The sequence below is a fragment of the Bison bison genome, unplaced genomic scaffold, assembly GCF_000754665.1.
Source record: "Bison bison bison isolate TAMUID 2011002044 unplaced genomic scaffold, Bison_UMD1.0 scf7180017864236, whole genome shotgun sequence".
Classification (NCBI taxonomy): domain Eukaryota; kingdom Metazoa; phylum Chordata; class Mammalia; order Artiodactyla; family Bovidae; genus Bison; species Bison bison.
The window spans coordinates 2,766,639-2,780,635 of NW_011494808.1; the positions used below are offsets into that span (position 1 = coordinate 2,766,639).

Here is a 13,997-nt window from a genome sequence, read left to right on the forward strand (position 1 = left end):
GGCGGGTGGCCGTCTTCCGGGATGTCCCTCCCCGGAAGTGGCCGACCTTGCTCAGACCACCGCCCTTGCCGCCTCCTGGATGCCGTCCGGCCACCTGGCTGGGGGGTTGCTGATAAGCTCAGATTGTCCTTTCAGTCCCTTTTCTGATTTGTGTACGAGATTCATAAAGTTTATTGCTCTTGCACAATGTCGTCACGGAGCCCAAGTTCAAAGGGTTTCTGGGAGTTCCTCTCACATAACTCTTTTGTATTCTGGAACGTTTCCTGAGCCTGTTTTGTTCCAGTTAGTCCCAAGGGCCGACCCACGTCCCTCTGTGGAGCTGCCCTTCTGGTCCCTGCCAGGCTGACCGCAGATATGGCCAGAGCCCACCCCTGCCCCGGGGTGGGTACGTGGCCCTCTCTGGAGGACTCCTTGTTCTTCTTGTTCAGTCTCTCAGTCGTGTTCAACTCTTTGTGACCCCATGGACTGCAGTACGCCAGTCTCTTCTGTCCTTCAGTATCTCCCAGATTTTGCTCAGATTCATGTCCACTGAGTGGGTGATACTATCTAACCACCTCATCCTCTGCCAACCCCTTCTCATTTGACCTTCAGTCTTTCCCAGCATCAGGGTCTTTTCAAATGAGTCAGTTCTTTGTATCAGGTGGCCAAAGGATTGGAGTTTCAGCTTCAACATCAGTCCTTCCAGTGAACACTCAGGATTGATCTTTAGGGTGGACTGGTTGGATCTCCTTGCAGTCCAAGGGACTCTCAAGAGTCTTCTCCAACACCACAGTTCAAAAGCATCAATTCTTTGGTGCTCAGCCTCCTGTACAGTCCAGCTCTCACATCCGTACATGACTACTGGAAACACCATAGGTCTGACTGGCCGGTGACCCCTACTTAGCTTTAACCTCTCCGGTGCCACTTGTCTCCCAGAGATGCCCACACAGAGCAGCATCAGGATGATAGACACAGGCATTTCCCAGGGAGCTTCATGTTGCCCGAGAAGATCTTGCAGAGTGCACATGAGCAAGTGAGCAGACGCCCAGGAAGCCTGTGGGTGAGCCCATTTCCTGCGCCAGGACAGGCAGGCCTGTTAGAACATTGCGCTTATGCTGCTGAGAGGTCTGGAGACAGGTGCTGAGGCAGCTGGAAGTGATCTGTCTTCCACATAAAGCGACCTTAAAATAGCTCAAGGAAGTTGTAACTCAGTGGACTCATTATCCTCTGGAAAACATTGCCATATGTTTCCTTCTGCCGGCTGACAGCAAACTCCTGCTTGCTCTGGAGGCCGGGGTCTCTGCTGCCTCGGGTGTGGACTGCCCACGCCCAGGCCAGCCGGATGGGACAGTAAGCGATCCCTGGGGCCCTCCTGGACCTTGGCTCTGCACTGATCTTGGTTCTCCAGGCGGCCGGGGAGTGGTGGTGAGCCACTGCCCTGTCCTTGAGCCTCCAGGGCCCCTGCTCGCTGTCCCGTCTGTGCTTTGCTCTCTGAGTCACTGTCTGTCCCCGTCGAAGCGTCTCCAAGCAGGTGTCCAGTCTGTCCACCTCACAGGACAGGGAGGGTTCCAGAGGGAGCGCAGGGCTTTCGGGACTCAGAGCCCTGGCTTTCTGCTCTGTTTCCTTTCATTGTGGCTTTTCTTGCTTGTTCTGTTGAATACCTACGTTCTGACTGCACTGCTGATTGTCATGAAAGGTGACTACCGCATCTCAGAAATTCAGATTATTTGTATATAGAGTACCTGGAAAATCGTAAGTAACCAGGTTTAACAAACATAATCAGAATGAAAGAGCTGCTCTCAGACCTAGCCTTCCCCACTCCCCCAGCTCTGCCTCCTCGTTCAGGGGCCTTTCCTCTCTAGAAAACCAAGGTGACTTTCTGGGCCTGCGTGTCCTCAGCTTGAAATGAGCACGTGGACTGGGTGAGCCCCAGGGTCCCTTCTAACTCTGAGTATTGCATCGTCACTGTTTGGGTTTTGGTTTTCAGAAAGGCCGCCCAGAATGTCTCTGACGTTCGCTGTGCTGCCCCAGCCTGACGGCTCCCCGGGGTCCCCTGGCCTCTCCCTTCCTGCATCCTCTTCTTGGAGCTTCGTCTCGATGCTGTCTGTCTGTCTGTTCTTTCCCCTACCTGTGTGTCCCTCTCTGCACCTGGTGACCGCCCGCTGCTTCCAGTATCCGTGTGCCGGGTGTTTCTCACGACATCTCAATCCAACTGCATCTTCTCCCAAGTCTGTTTTCAACCCTGACCTCCATCCTCAGCTCCGAATCCACGTCTCCGTGGTGCTTCTCCCTAAGTCACTTCCAAGGTGAAGTCCTCGATGTCTTCCTTAAACCCGATCCCTTCCTGACGTCCTCTGTCTCATCCCTGGCCCCGTCTTCTGCCAGTCACCCGGACATGGGTGCCGACTTTGAATCTCATCTCTTCTTAGGATCTGCCCCTCTTCCCACCCCGCGCCCCCTCCCCCTGTTTGAAGTCTCCAGTCTTTTCCTTCGTGTGTACACCCTGCTTTCCCTTCCTGTGCCCACTGCCTCCACTCATTCAGAGTCGTTCTAGCACCTCACTGTCCTGGGCGCCCATTCCCACTGACTGATCACTCCCTTGTGCTTCTGAGAGGACACGTCCGTCCCCGTCCCCCGCTAGGTCGAGGCCAAAGCTCGTAGCCTCCCGTCTCTCCTGATTCGCTGCAGCCCATTTCAAAACCCGCCCTTCAGTCCCCTCGTGAGCCTCTGCCCACGCACAGCTTTCAGAATGCTGCGCCGGCCCCTCCCCTGGCCTGCCCCTCCGTGGGGACCGCCCTGGCCCAGCGAGCACAGCGGGCCTCCCTCTCGGATTCTGCTGCCCTCGTGGCCTCCTCCACCCAGTACTCTTGTTGCATGACCTCTGCCTGTCCTCGACAGTAAGGACTGACCCTGGGTTTGAGGCCTGTAGACCAGATTCAGTTCAGTTCAGTTCCATTCAGTCTCTCAGTCGTGTCTGACTCTCTGTGACCCCACGGGCTGCAGCACGCCAGGCCTCCCTGTCCATCACCAACTCCCCAAGCTTACTTAAACTCATGTCCATCGAGTCGGTGATGCCATCCGACCATCTCATCCTCTGTTGTCCCCTTCTCCTCCCGCCTTCAGTGTTTCCCAGCGTCAGGGTCTTTTCCAAGGAGTCAGTTCTTCGTGTCAGGTGGCCAAAGTATTGGAGTTTCAGCTTCAGCATCAGTCCTTCCAATGAATATTCAGGACTGATTTCCTTAGGATTCCTTTAGGATATGAGCCATGCCGTGTAGACCAGATTATTTGATCAGTAAGTGACGGAAATGGTTCGATCCAGCGGCACATTTTCGACAGCTGCAGCCACACAGAAGACACTTGTTCAGGATGGCAGGATGAAGAGAGGGTGACTCTGCGCTTCCCTCTCAGCACTGGCAACACCGCCCTGCCACCTCGCTCGTGAGTCACAGGCTCTCCTTTAGCCAAGAACCCATTAGAGGGACTGGATCTTTCTCCACACCTCCGCACTTGGCCTACCAGCCCGTCTTGCTTGGAAAGCCCAGTGACATCAGAGCGACTGGCACTTAGTAGGCTCACAGCCAACTTTTACTGAGTGAACAGATGTCCTCTTGCCCTTCTCCGTCATGGTGACTTAAACCACCGACTGGTGACTGTCTCTTCTGTCTCTTCTAACCCGTGTGTCAGCTTGCTGGTCTGTGATCTTTAAGTCTTATGACTGTTTAATTTATTTATTTGTTTGTTTTTGGCTGCGCAGGGTCTGTTGCTGTGTGCGGGCTTTTCTCCAGTTGCAGCGAGTCGCGCTCCTCTGCAGTGGGGTGCGTGGGCTTGTCACTGCGGGGGCTTCTCTTGTTGCAGAGTGTGGCCTCTAGTAGCTGTGGCTCACGGGCTCGGTTGCTCCACAGCACGTGGAATCTTCCTGGACCACGGATCGACCCTGTGTCCCCTGTACTGGCAAGCGGATTCTTTAACTGCTGGACCACCTGGAGCGTCCCTGGTCCATCGATCTTTGCATTTCCTCCCCGTGGCGTGTATCCCGAGCAAGTGTACCCTCAGGAGAGCTCAGTGGTCCCTTTCAGCTCAGGGTGTGGTCAGTAGGCTTCGTGGACAGTCCTCACACAGCCGCTTCTCTGCATGGGAGTCTAGCTGGTCCTGTCTGTTCCCTCATCTCTGGAGCGTGGTTTGGGATTCTGGCTCATCAGTGAGAACTCAGGAGCGGCACAGTCTGCAGTTGTATGTCCGTGTCTCCCTCATGAGCCGGCGGGAAGCTGGAGTCCAAGACCTGGGTGCCGCTCCTGCCAAGGCCCCAGGAGGCCGCGGTGCTTGATGCAGACCCCCCGGGGCAGCGTCTGTCTGAGGAGGTGCCGCTGCATGGGGTAAAGTCCACACGGAGTGCCACTCGGCACCTCTTTCCTGTCACGGGACCGTGGGAGTGTGCAGCCTGCAGGCTCTCATGCTTGTGGGCCACTTCTCCAGTTTTATGCGCTTGCAGTATCTCTGTTGTTAGGGGCTTTGACTTTTAAGAAAGTTTCAGACACACAGGTATTTCTTTTTTCCATCTCAAATTCTCATGTTCCATCTAATTTAAGTCAAATTAAGTTCTCTCGCCTTGAGAAAATTCTGATTCATGACACCGGCCCCCCCCCCCCCCACCGTGGTCCCGTTCTGTTAAATAAGGCATAGTCAGACCGAACTGAGCCTCTCAGGGACTGATCCTGGAAGGGGCGCTGCCACCGAGCCCTTGCCTGTCAGCGTTTTGACCATTTCACTCAGTGTAAGAAACTGTGTGTTACAACATACACAGGATTGTCAATATGCGTATGTAGTGTGCGTGTGTGTACAGTAATAGCGTGTATACGTATGCAGTGTGTGTATATCACACACACGCTATATATAGGACTGTCTAATTCCAGGTTTGACTAGGTTGACAAAAAGTATTGAAAACGAGGGACTTCCTGAAATGAGAGCTCAGATGTGTTACGAGCAGTGGCTTCAGCATAAGCAGAGCCCGCTGTTAACAGGGTCACCGGCTGGGTCACCGGCTTGGCCTCCATCTTCCTAAAGACCTGGGCACGGCTCTCGAGCGTCGTGGCACTGAGCTGTGCCCTCCATCTGATGTGAGTGCTCTGCCTCCCAGGGGCTTCTCAGGGCACCTCCCCGCTCGTCCTCCCCCACGTCACTCTCAGTGGGACATTCACGTCTACATCACAGGCCTTGCCTTAGCCTGGGCGTTCCTACTTGTTCAAACTACAGTGAGTCTCAACGTTCACGTACCCTGGCCTTGGACAAACGGAGCCCCGCCTTTGTGTTAGAACCCCTGACGCTCATGTCACACAGCCGCACGGGCCCTGGGGCCTCGGGGGCTGAGCAGACACACCCCATCCTCCCCGCAGGTGCTCCCCGCTGGCGTGAGTTCACGTGAGGGGAGGCCGTGTCCCCGTGTGCAGGGTCGTGCCCAGACGGTTATCAGAGCCTGTTTTCACACTGCGCTTTGACCCTAGTAAAAGTCAATAAAACCAAAATGAAAGTGCTGGTGAGAAGCACCAGGCTTTTTTTTTTGCCACGCCCCATGGTACGTGCGATCTCAGTTCCCCGACCAGGGATGGACCCGCACCCCCTGCAGTGGACAGGCATCTGAACCGTGGCCATGATGGCCAGGGAAGTCCCCCAGCAGACAAGGTGGGTGGCATATGGGGTGTACCCTCTGAGAGCAGTGGGCATGTTGCTTCATCTGGACATTTGTTGGGCCTAAGCCAATCTGCTGTGCCCAGTTGTGAAAGCAAAGAAGAGGGAACAAGTGTGAAATGTTGAAACTCTACGGTCAAAGGCTGGATTTAAGGGCAGACTCAGTGAGAGTGCGATTTCACCTAATGTGTGGCTGGAATGCCCCTGAGAAGGTGGAAGGTGGGTGTTTAACTGTCAGGGGTTTCCCTGTGTGTCAGGGGTTTCCCTGTGTTTTCAGAAAACACTCAGCACGAGGTCTTCACACAGCATGTCTGGCCCCTTGGGCTCTGCGAAGGGTGTCTCCTCCCCCTTGGGGTGCACCCCTTCCCTGCTATGCCCTGGCCCAGACCCTTTAGTAAACTTTTCTTAGTGTGGTTATCGCTTTTGCTTTTGACCTTTTTTTGCCTCTAATAAAAAAAAAAGAGGTTCACGCCATTACAACATGGACATCCCTCTGAGTCAGGTAATATAAGCGTAGATAATTTTTAATAATTGCCAGTTATACTGTGGATTTCCCGTGATTCCTTTAGCCCTTCCCTGATGGGTGACTTTTCATTAGTCTCTAATGATCTCACTTGACACTGCGCAGTCCGCACCCGTGTTTGTAGGTGATGGTGCTGTTGGCTTTGTAAGCTGGATTGCCAGAGGCAGAAGCAAAGGGTCAGACGATACGTACGTCTTAAAATGGAATAGCTTTTGCCATGTTTCTTTCCCCCAATTGCACAGCAGTTATTACTCCTTCCAGCGATGTAGGGAGTGCCTTTCACATCTCATCTGAAATTCCTTCTGCTTGAAGAAGTGAAAAGGCATGTTGTTCCCTTCATGCGTGCTTTGTGGACGGCCAGTGAGCCTGAGCGACTTCGTACGCAACCGCGTAATTGCTTGCGGTCCGTGTTTCATTTCTACTATAAGCTCCCCTTTCATGTGTTCTTTGCCAGTTTTTCTACTGGTTTGCTTTCTTTCTTTGTTATTAGAATGGTCTTTTCTTTAGTAAATCACTAATTGCTTAGTTCTATTGATAGTAGATAATATTATTTTTAAATGTGCCTAAGCTCGGAAAATAAAAACATGGTCATTTTCTCTTGAACCCCATCCTTAGTCTTTATCCTTAATCCTTCTGGCCTGAATCTAAAATCCTGGGAAGCACCTGTCTAACCCACTTCTTTGGGTTTTTTTATGTTCCTTTAAAGTAAAAAAAAAAAAAAAGCTTTTTTTTTTTAATTTAGAAAAGTAACATAACATTATGATTCTGAAAATAGTAGTGTCGCTTCCCTAACACCTGCGTTGCTTTCTTACTGGCTTGTAGGAGTTTTTGTCTGTAGATGCATGTTTTTGGCATATGTGTTACAGATATTTTTTCCCCCTTTTTTGGTCTTTTGCTCTTTGTATAGTATCTTTTGCCATAAATTTTTCTTTCTTTCTTTTTAAGTGAAGTGTAGTTGATTTACAATATTTCAAGTGTACAGCAAAGCGATTCGGTTATAGATATGTGTGTATGTATGTAGTTTTCATTCTTTTCCATTATAGTTTATTATAAGCTATTGAATATAGTTCTGTGCGCTATACAGTAGGGCCTTGTTGATTCTTTTATGTTCTGTAGTGGGTGTTTATTCATCTCAGACTCCTAGTTTATCCCTCCCGCTTCTTCCCCTTTGGTGACGGTTAAGTTTGTTTTCCGCCTCTGTGAGTCTGTTTCTGTTGGTGTGTAAGTTCATTTGTATCATTTTCTTTTAGATTCCACAGGTAAGTGATACCATGTGATATTCATCTTTGTCTGTCTGGTTTGTTTCACTTACTGTGATAATCTCAGGGTCCATCCATGTGGCTGCAAGGCATTGTTGCGTTCTTTTTCACGGCTGAGTGATGCTCCATTGTGCGTGTACCATATCTTCTTCATCATTCATCTGTTGATGGATGTTTAGGTCGCTTCCGTGTTTGGCTGTTGTAAATAGCACTTCAGTGAATGCAGTGGTGCGTGTATCTTTTTGAATTAGAGTTTTATTAGAGATAGTAATATACGATTCATCTGGTAACTTTATTTTTAGCTGTTTAAGGACCCTCAGTACTCTTTTCTCTAGTTGCCACAAACTTTTAAAACCTCTTTGTGTTATTTGTTTAGCTTTTTTTTAATGCCATATAGTTTTCCTCCCATGACGCTTTTTTTTTTTTTTTGCTAAATTTATCCTGTGGTACTTTAGAATTTTTGCTGTTAGTGTGAATGGGATTTTTTTTTTCTTTCAACTGGATCTATGACAGGGCAAAAACTGTTGATTTGTATCTACTTGTTTTGCTTGCAGACAACTTACTACATTTTCCCCAGTTTTTAGTCTATTGAGTCTTCTACGCTTAGAGTCAGATCATTTCCAGATAAAGATCATTTTATCTCTTTCTAATACTTCTTGTTTCTTTCATCTGTGGTACATCCAGGTTGTTAGGACTTCTGTTAAAACCTCTCTTAGGGGTAAAAGCCACATCCTGATGGTCTGAGCCTTGGCTGTCCTGGCTCACGTGGTCACGTTTGTTCTTCACAGCAGAGGCTGCGGTAGCGAGTGAGCCGGGTGGTGCGGGCTGCTTTCTTGTCAGCTAGAGTCTGAGTGCTTTAAAGTTGGGAACCACGTCCTCCCTTATTTCACGGCCCTCAGAGCCCAGCAGAGGACGGGGCACATGGCAGACGCACGCTGGACCGGCAGATGTATTGAAGGCGCCCCCCATTCTCCCCTTCTAGGCACCCTACCCAGCTTCCTCCCTGGAGGCAGCTCTGCCCTGCATCCTCTGCATCCGATGACCAAGTGCTGTCTGCCCAGAGGGCCCGTCTCCCTTGCCCACCCTGCAGAATTTACTTTTCGAGCCTCTAGACCAGAGAAGGTCCCCATCTCAAAGTTAATCAGCACCTCCTGGAGGGCTTGATAGAGAGCAGACTGCCGGGTCCCCCCCCCAGTTTCTGATTCACTCCACCTGGGGCGGGACCCGAGGGTTTGGCGTTTCTGTGTACCAAGTCTGATGCTGCCGGACTGGGCTGTGCTGTTTGAGAACCGCTGCTCGAAACGGGAGGTGGTGACCTCGTGGATGGAAGGCTCGGAGTTCTTTACCCGAACCAGGCAGATTCTGGTGCTGGCCCAAGTTCTGCTCACGTAGCCAGGTCTCCCTCCCTTCACTGGCTGGGCGTCTGTGGGCCTGTCCCCCACCGCCCCTGCTGTGAGCCCCTGCACGGAGTCGGGGTGTGTGTCCGGGACACGCAATAACCATCTTTCACTGGGAAGGCAATGCCGAGTAAAAGGCATCATCCAGGCTTAACGGGAACTCACTCCCCTTTCCACCCTCTCAGCCTCTGCACTTCGATACCTTCATGAGAACAGAATCATCCATCGGGATCTGAAGCCAGAAAACATTGTCCTGCAGCAAGGGGAGCAGAGAGTGAGTGACCCTGCGGGCCAGCCTTGGGGAGGGGCGGGGGAGCGTGGGCTGAGCAGCTGGGGGCAGGCAGCGGGGGCGAGGAATGCGCTTTGCGTGCCTGCTTATGTTTGGGTTTCCTTGCTCATGCGTTTGCTTTGATTCTCTGGGAGTGCTCTTTGAATCGAAACAAAATCCAGCACCAAGTTCTGGCTCGCAAGTTGACGCCAGTTTGAACAGACCACATTGTTAACCATCCCAAGATGCAGGAATCTGATAAGAAAAATAGTGTTTGTCTTCCACCTGCCACCCCCTCCAGCCTTGGGGCCTCGCACTTCTTGGAAACAGATGTTTTTTGTTTTCCGTTTGTTTGGGAGCCTCAGCTTTTGAAGCTCACAGAGAATCCAGCTGTAGGTGGGTTCTGGACGTGGCCGAAAGGATGTATTTGGAGCTGGCCCGGTCCAGCCTGCAGTTTCCCCAGAGCTCTCAGGGGCCCCCCCGCTCAGGTGTGGGATCACCTCCCCGCAGGGCTGGGCCATGTTTGTTCAGCTGGGTGGCGAGCAGGGCTCAGACGAGTGGAATGCAGCCGCTCAGCCGTGGGCCATCTGATCTCTCCCCCGCGGCTTCCGTCAGCGTAACCCACGCCCGTCCTGGCCCTCACCTCTGTCCCTGTTCACACCCATTCCCGGCAGTCTATCGGAGGTTGGAGAATTTAAGGTGTTTACTGAGAAGGAAGCCCACCTGGTCCTTCGCGTCACGGCAAGTCCAGGGTTCGCAGTCCTGAATTCGGGGTGCGTGGTCACCGAATTCTGACCTTCCTCCAGCAGGTGTTCGCCAGGCAAGGGGGGACACGCGCCTGGCGTTTCTGCGTTGTTTCTTTTGCCTGAACCTACCACGTCTAGGGCATTCTCCTGCCTATTTGGCGGTCCTTAGGCGCTTGGGGTCTTAGGACTGGGAATCCAGAGATACACCCTCTGCGCTAGCAGAGGTGCTCAGGATTCTTGAAGGACAGCGGACTCGCGGAGCCCTCAGATGTCTCCCCCTCCTTGATTTTTCTTCCAGTTAATACACAAAATTATTGACCTGGGATACGCCAAGGAGCTGGACCAGGGCAGCCTCTGCACGTCCTTCGTGGGGACCCTGCAGTACCTGGTAAGAGGCGGGTTCCCAGGTCTGCGCATCAGCCTCTCTCTGGAGGCCGTGGCCGCAGGGCTCTGCTTCCTCCCTCACCTTCTGCCGTCTGAGCTTGCCGGCTCTCTGGATGACTCCTGGAGGCACAGGAAACACTGGTGTGTGAGGTCAGACTCCTCGTCCTCCCAGAGGCCCAGGCGGGGCGCAGTCATCCTCTCGCGTCTAAAGGGCTCTGCTCCTGGGCCGCGCGCGTCCCGTGACCCCCCATGCTGCGGTGTTCTAGCCCAGAGAGTTTAAACCAGGCTCCCGCCGCTCCAAAGGGCTCTCCGTTCCCATGCCACATCTCGGGGGCCACGAGCAGAGGGCTGGCTTCCAGCTCCCACCCTTTCTTCTTCTTATTTGGTCTGAATGTTGTGGCTCTATTTGAGTCCCCCATTCATCCAAGAAATACTGACCACCTGTAGTTTTTCCTTTTTATGTTTTATTTTTTTTGTGGGGGGAAGCCACATTGCACATGCATATATTTAAGGCTTTTTAAAAAAAATTATTCATTTTAATTGGAGGATAATTGCTTTACAATAGTGTGATGGTTTTTGTCGCACATCAGTATGAATCAGCCACAGGCATACATGTGTGCGCCCACATCCTGAGTTCCCCGCCACCTGCCGGCCTCCCCACCTCATCCTTCCAGGTCGTCACAGGGCGCTGGCTCTGGGTGCCCTGCTTCATACATCAAACTTGCACTTAAATGTATTTCTTTCTTATACCAAGAAAGCCACTTTTCTTGGAACCCAGTGCTTCCCAAACCTGTTTTTCCTGGAAGCTCTTCCTCACATCCTGCAGACAAGCTGCAAGCGTCGTTTTAGAGTTTAGGAAGAAGGTGGACGAGGCCCCGGTACACAGATGATGAAGCGGTTGGACTTGTGATAAGGACTGCGAAGGGAGAGCGCGGGATGTTGTGACACGTTAGGGGGACCCGGTGCTGGGCCTGCACGTCCAGGGACTGGGGGTGCGAAGAGGGAGCTCCAGGCAGTGGGGCAGCAGGAGGCGCCCAGAAGGCACGGCCGGAACCAGAGGAGGAGGAGGCCATCTCGGGTTGAGGCTGGAGAGGGAGGCGGGGGACAGGTCATTCAGAGCCTCGCTGGCTGCGTTAGAGACTCCAGACTTGATCCTGAAACCTCTGGAGGGACGGTGAAGGGTCTTGGGCGTGAGAAGAGTCAGGTTTACCTTCAGAAGAGACCACACTTGGCACAATGTGGAGGGTGAGCTGCAGGCAGCGGGCGAGTGGTATGGAGGCCGTTGGGGCGGGCTGGTCTGAGCCGGTGGGCAGCGTCAGGATGTGGAGGACGGCTCAAGAAGTGCCTGAGAGAGGGGCCTCCCTGGGGAGGTTAGGACTCCGCGCTTTCACCGCCAAGAGCCAGAGTTTGATCCCTGGTCAGGGAACTAAGATCCCACAAGCCACGCAGTGCGGCAAAAACAAAACAAAACACCAGCAAACAAACAAATAACAAAAAAAAACAAGAAAGGCCGGAACAGGTTCAGCAGGACTTAGTGGTAGATTGCATGTAAGTGATGACCAGGAAATGTGGACTGAATAACGGAGTCTGCGGTTTATAAAAGAAAAATGAAAGAAAGTTGAAAGCCCCTGGGCTCCGTGAGCTTAAATAGCCTACTTGGGTCTTACATAAAAAAGAGAAGGTCCTTGTGAGTGCATCCACACTCCCATTAACCCCCGCTGGGCAGTGGACGCTGTCCTTTCATCCCCTGCTCTGGTGGGTAGAGGTTTCAGGGTGGGCACCTGGGGCTGTGACTCAGTACCTGTGCCCATGGAGCGGGGTCCTGAGGGTCCTGCCCTGTGTCCTCTGGACCCCTTGTCGGCTCAGTGCCAGTGAATGCGGGGCCTGAGCTCTGACCATTCGCAGGGCCAAAACTTCTGTCCAGAACCAGACACAGAGGCCGACCTGACCGTCCCACGAGTTTCGTCTCGGCTTGTGGTCCTTCGTGTCCTGCCTGCCCCCAGCCTGGGCTCAGTCCTGCCTGCACGCCGCAGGGTCCTTTCCGGAACGTCTGCCCTCAGGCACCCTGAGCCGGCCCAGCCCCGCCTGTGCTGGGAAGCTTCCTGTCACCCTAGCCTGACTGCTTGGGCAGCTGGCCTTCACTGCTCGACTGTGACATTCTGTCCCATCGTGGACCACGTTAGGGGGTTGGCTGGCATTCGTTGCATACGCTGTGCCCGGGTTTCTGTGGCCTGGATCACTTCCCTTTGTGGCCCTGCACGGCGCCCGGGAGAAGGGTACACAGCACACCAAAACCCCCCTGCCCCTGCCGCAGGCCCTTCTTTCAGCCCCGGGACGGGATGAGATCAGAGAGTCTAGATTCTACCCTCCAATTCGTGGCCACCTCCTCCCTCAGAGCGGGGTCCAGGGAGCGTGGGGCAGGCCAGGGTGCCGGGCACCCCCCCATGGTGGCCCCTCAGCACGGGGTCCGGGGAGCGTGGGGCAGGCCAGGGTGCCGGGCGCCTCCGGGGAGCGTGGGGCAGGCCAGGGTGCCGGGCGCCTCCGGGGAGCGTGGGGCAGGCCAGGGTGCCGGGCGCTCCCCCGTGGTGGCCCCTCAGCGCGGGCTCAGCTCAGGTGTGTGCCCCCCGTCTCCGCAGGCCCCCGAGCTGCTGGAGCAGCAGAAGTACACGGTGACCGTGGACTACTGGAGCTTCGGCACCTTGGCCTTCGAGTGCATCACCGGCTTCCGGCCTTTCCTGCCCAACTGGCAGCCGGTGCAGTGGTGAGTGAGCCCCGGGCCCGCCCCCCGGGAGGGTGTCCCCTGCCTTTGCCAGACGCCGCCTCCCCTTCCCGGTCTCGTGGGGCGCCCCAGGCCGGGCCTGAGACCCCTGTGACCTGTGACCCCAAGGAAGTCCTGTTGGGACCCAGCGTGAGTACAGCCTGAGCTCCAAGAGCCCTGGATTCTGAACCTTGACAGCCCAGATCCCATCCTGTAAATGACTGCTCTGTGCAGGGCAGGAAGCCAGTGTGTTTACAGAGTGTGTGTGTGTGTGTGTGGTGGTAAACAAGCAAAGGGCACGTTCACAGGACAAATAATGGGACGTATGTACATGAAAGTTTATTGTGCACAAATATTACTGCACCTCAGTACAAATTTTCTTTTTACATACGGCAGTATACACGTTTCGGGGCTGTTCTCTCATATCATCCCACCCTTGCCTTCTCCCACGTAGTCCAATGGTCTGTTCTTCACATCTGTGTTTCTTTTGGTGCTTTGCATATAGAATCATTGTTACCATCATTGTAAATTCCATATATATGCATTAATATACTGTATTGGTAAAAGAATGAAACTAGAACACTTTCTAACACTGTACACAAAAATAAAGTGGATTAAAGATCTAAACGAAAGACCAGAAACTATGAAATTTGGATTTAAAAGCATCAGACAGTGGACCTGGTATACTGCCGAAAAGATATTTTCTAATAAGGAATATGATCAAGGTTTTAAAAACTACTCTGTATTTTTAAACTTTTCTTCTAATTGTAATACTAATATGTGGTTCATTATATACATAAAAGTTAATCATTACTGAAATGCATCATTTAAAAGTTCATGTTCCCTTGAACCCATTAGGGTTCATTCACAGTGATTCCTTGAGGGACCACACACTGAAACGATAGGACCATTGTCCAGAATTTTTTATCTCCAGTTTTAGTGTTTGGAGCAGTGCTAAGTTCTCGGGGTTCATCCTTCAGAAAGCAGAAGAGGGAAAAGTC

The 13,997-nt window shown here is 52.7% G+C and overlaps 1 protein-coding gene across 2 annotated transcripts in view; it reads left to right on the forward strand.

Moving 5' to 3' along the window:
* Positions 1-13,997, forward strand: part of IKBKB (inhibitor of kappa light polypeptide gene enhancer in B-cells, kinase beta) — a 51,216-nt gene that overhangs the window by 22,483 nt on the left and 14,736 nt on the right. For both annotated transcript variants that reach the window (XM_010846376.1, XM_010846377.1), the window contains 3 exons: positions 9,026-9,114; positions 10,153-10,242; positions 12,875-12,999. In XM_010846376.1, the coding sequence (XP_010844678.1) occupies positions 9,026-9,114; positions 10,153-10,242; positions 12,875-12,999 (304 nt within the window). The remainder of the gene's footprint in view (positions 1-9,025; positions 9,115-10,152; positions 10,243-12,874; positions 13,000-13,997) is intronic.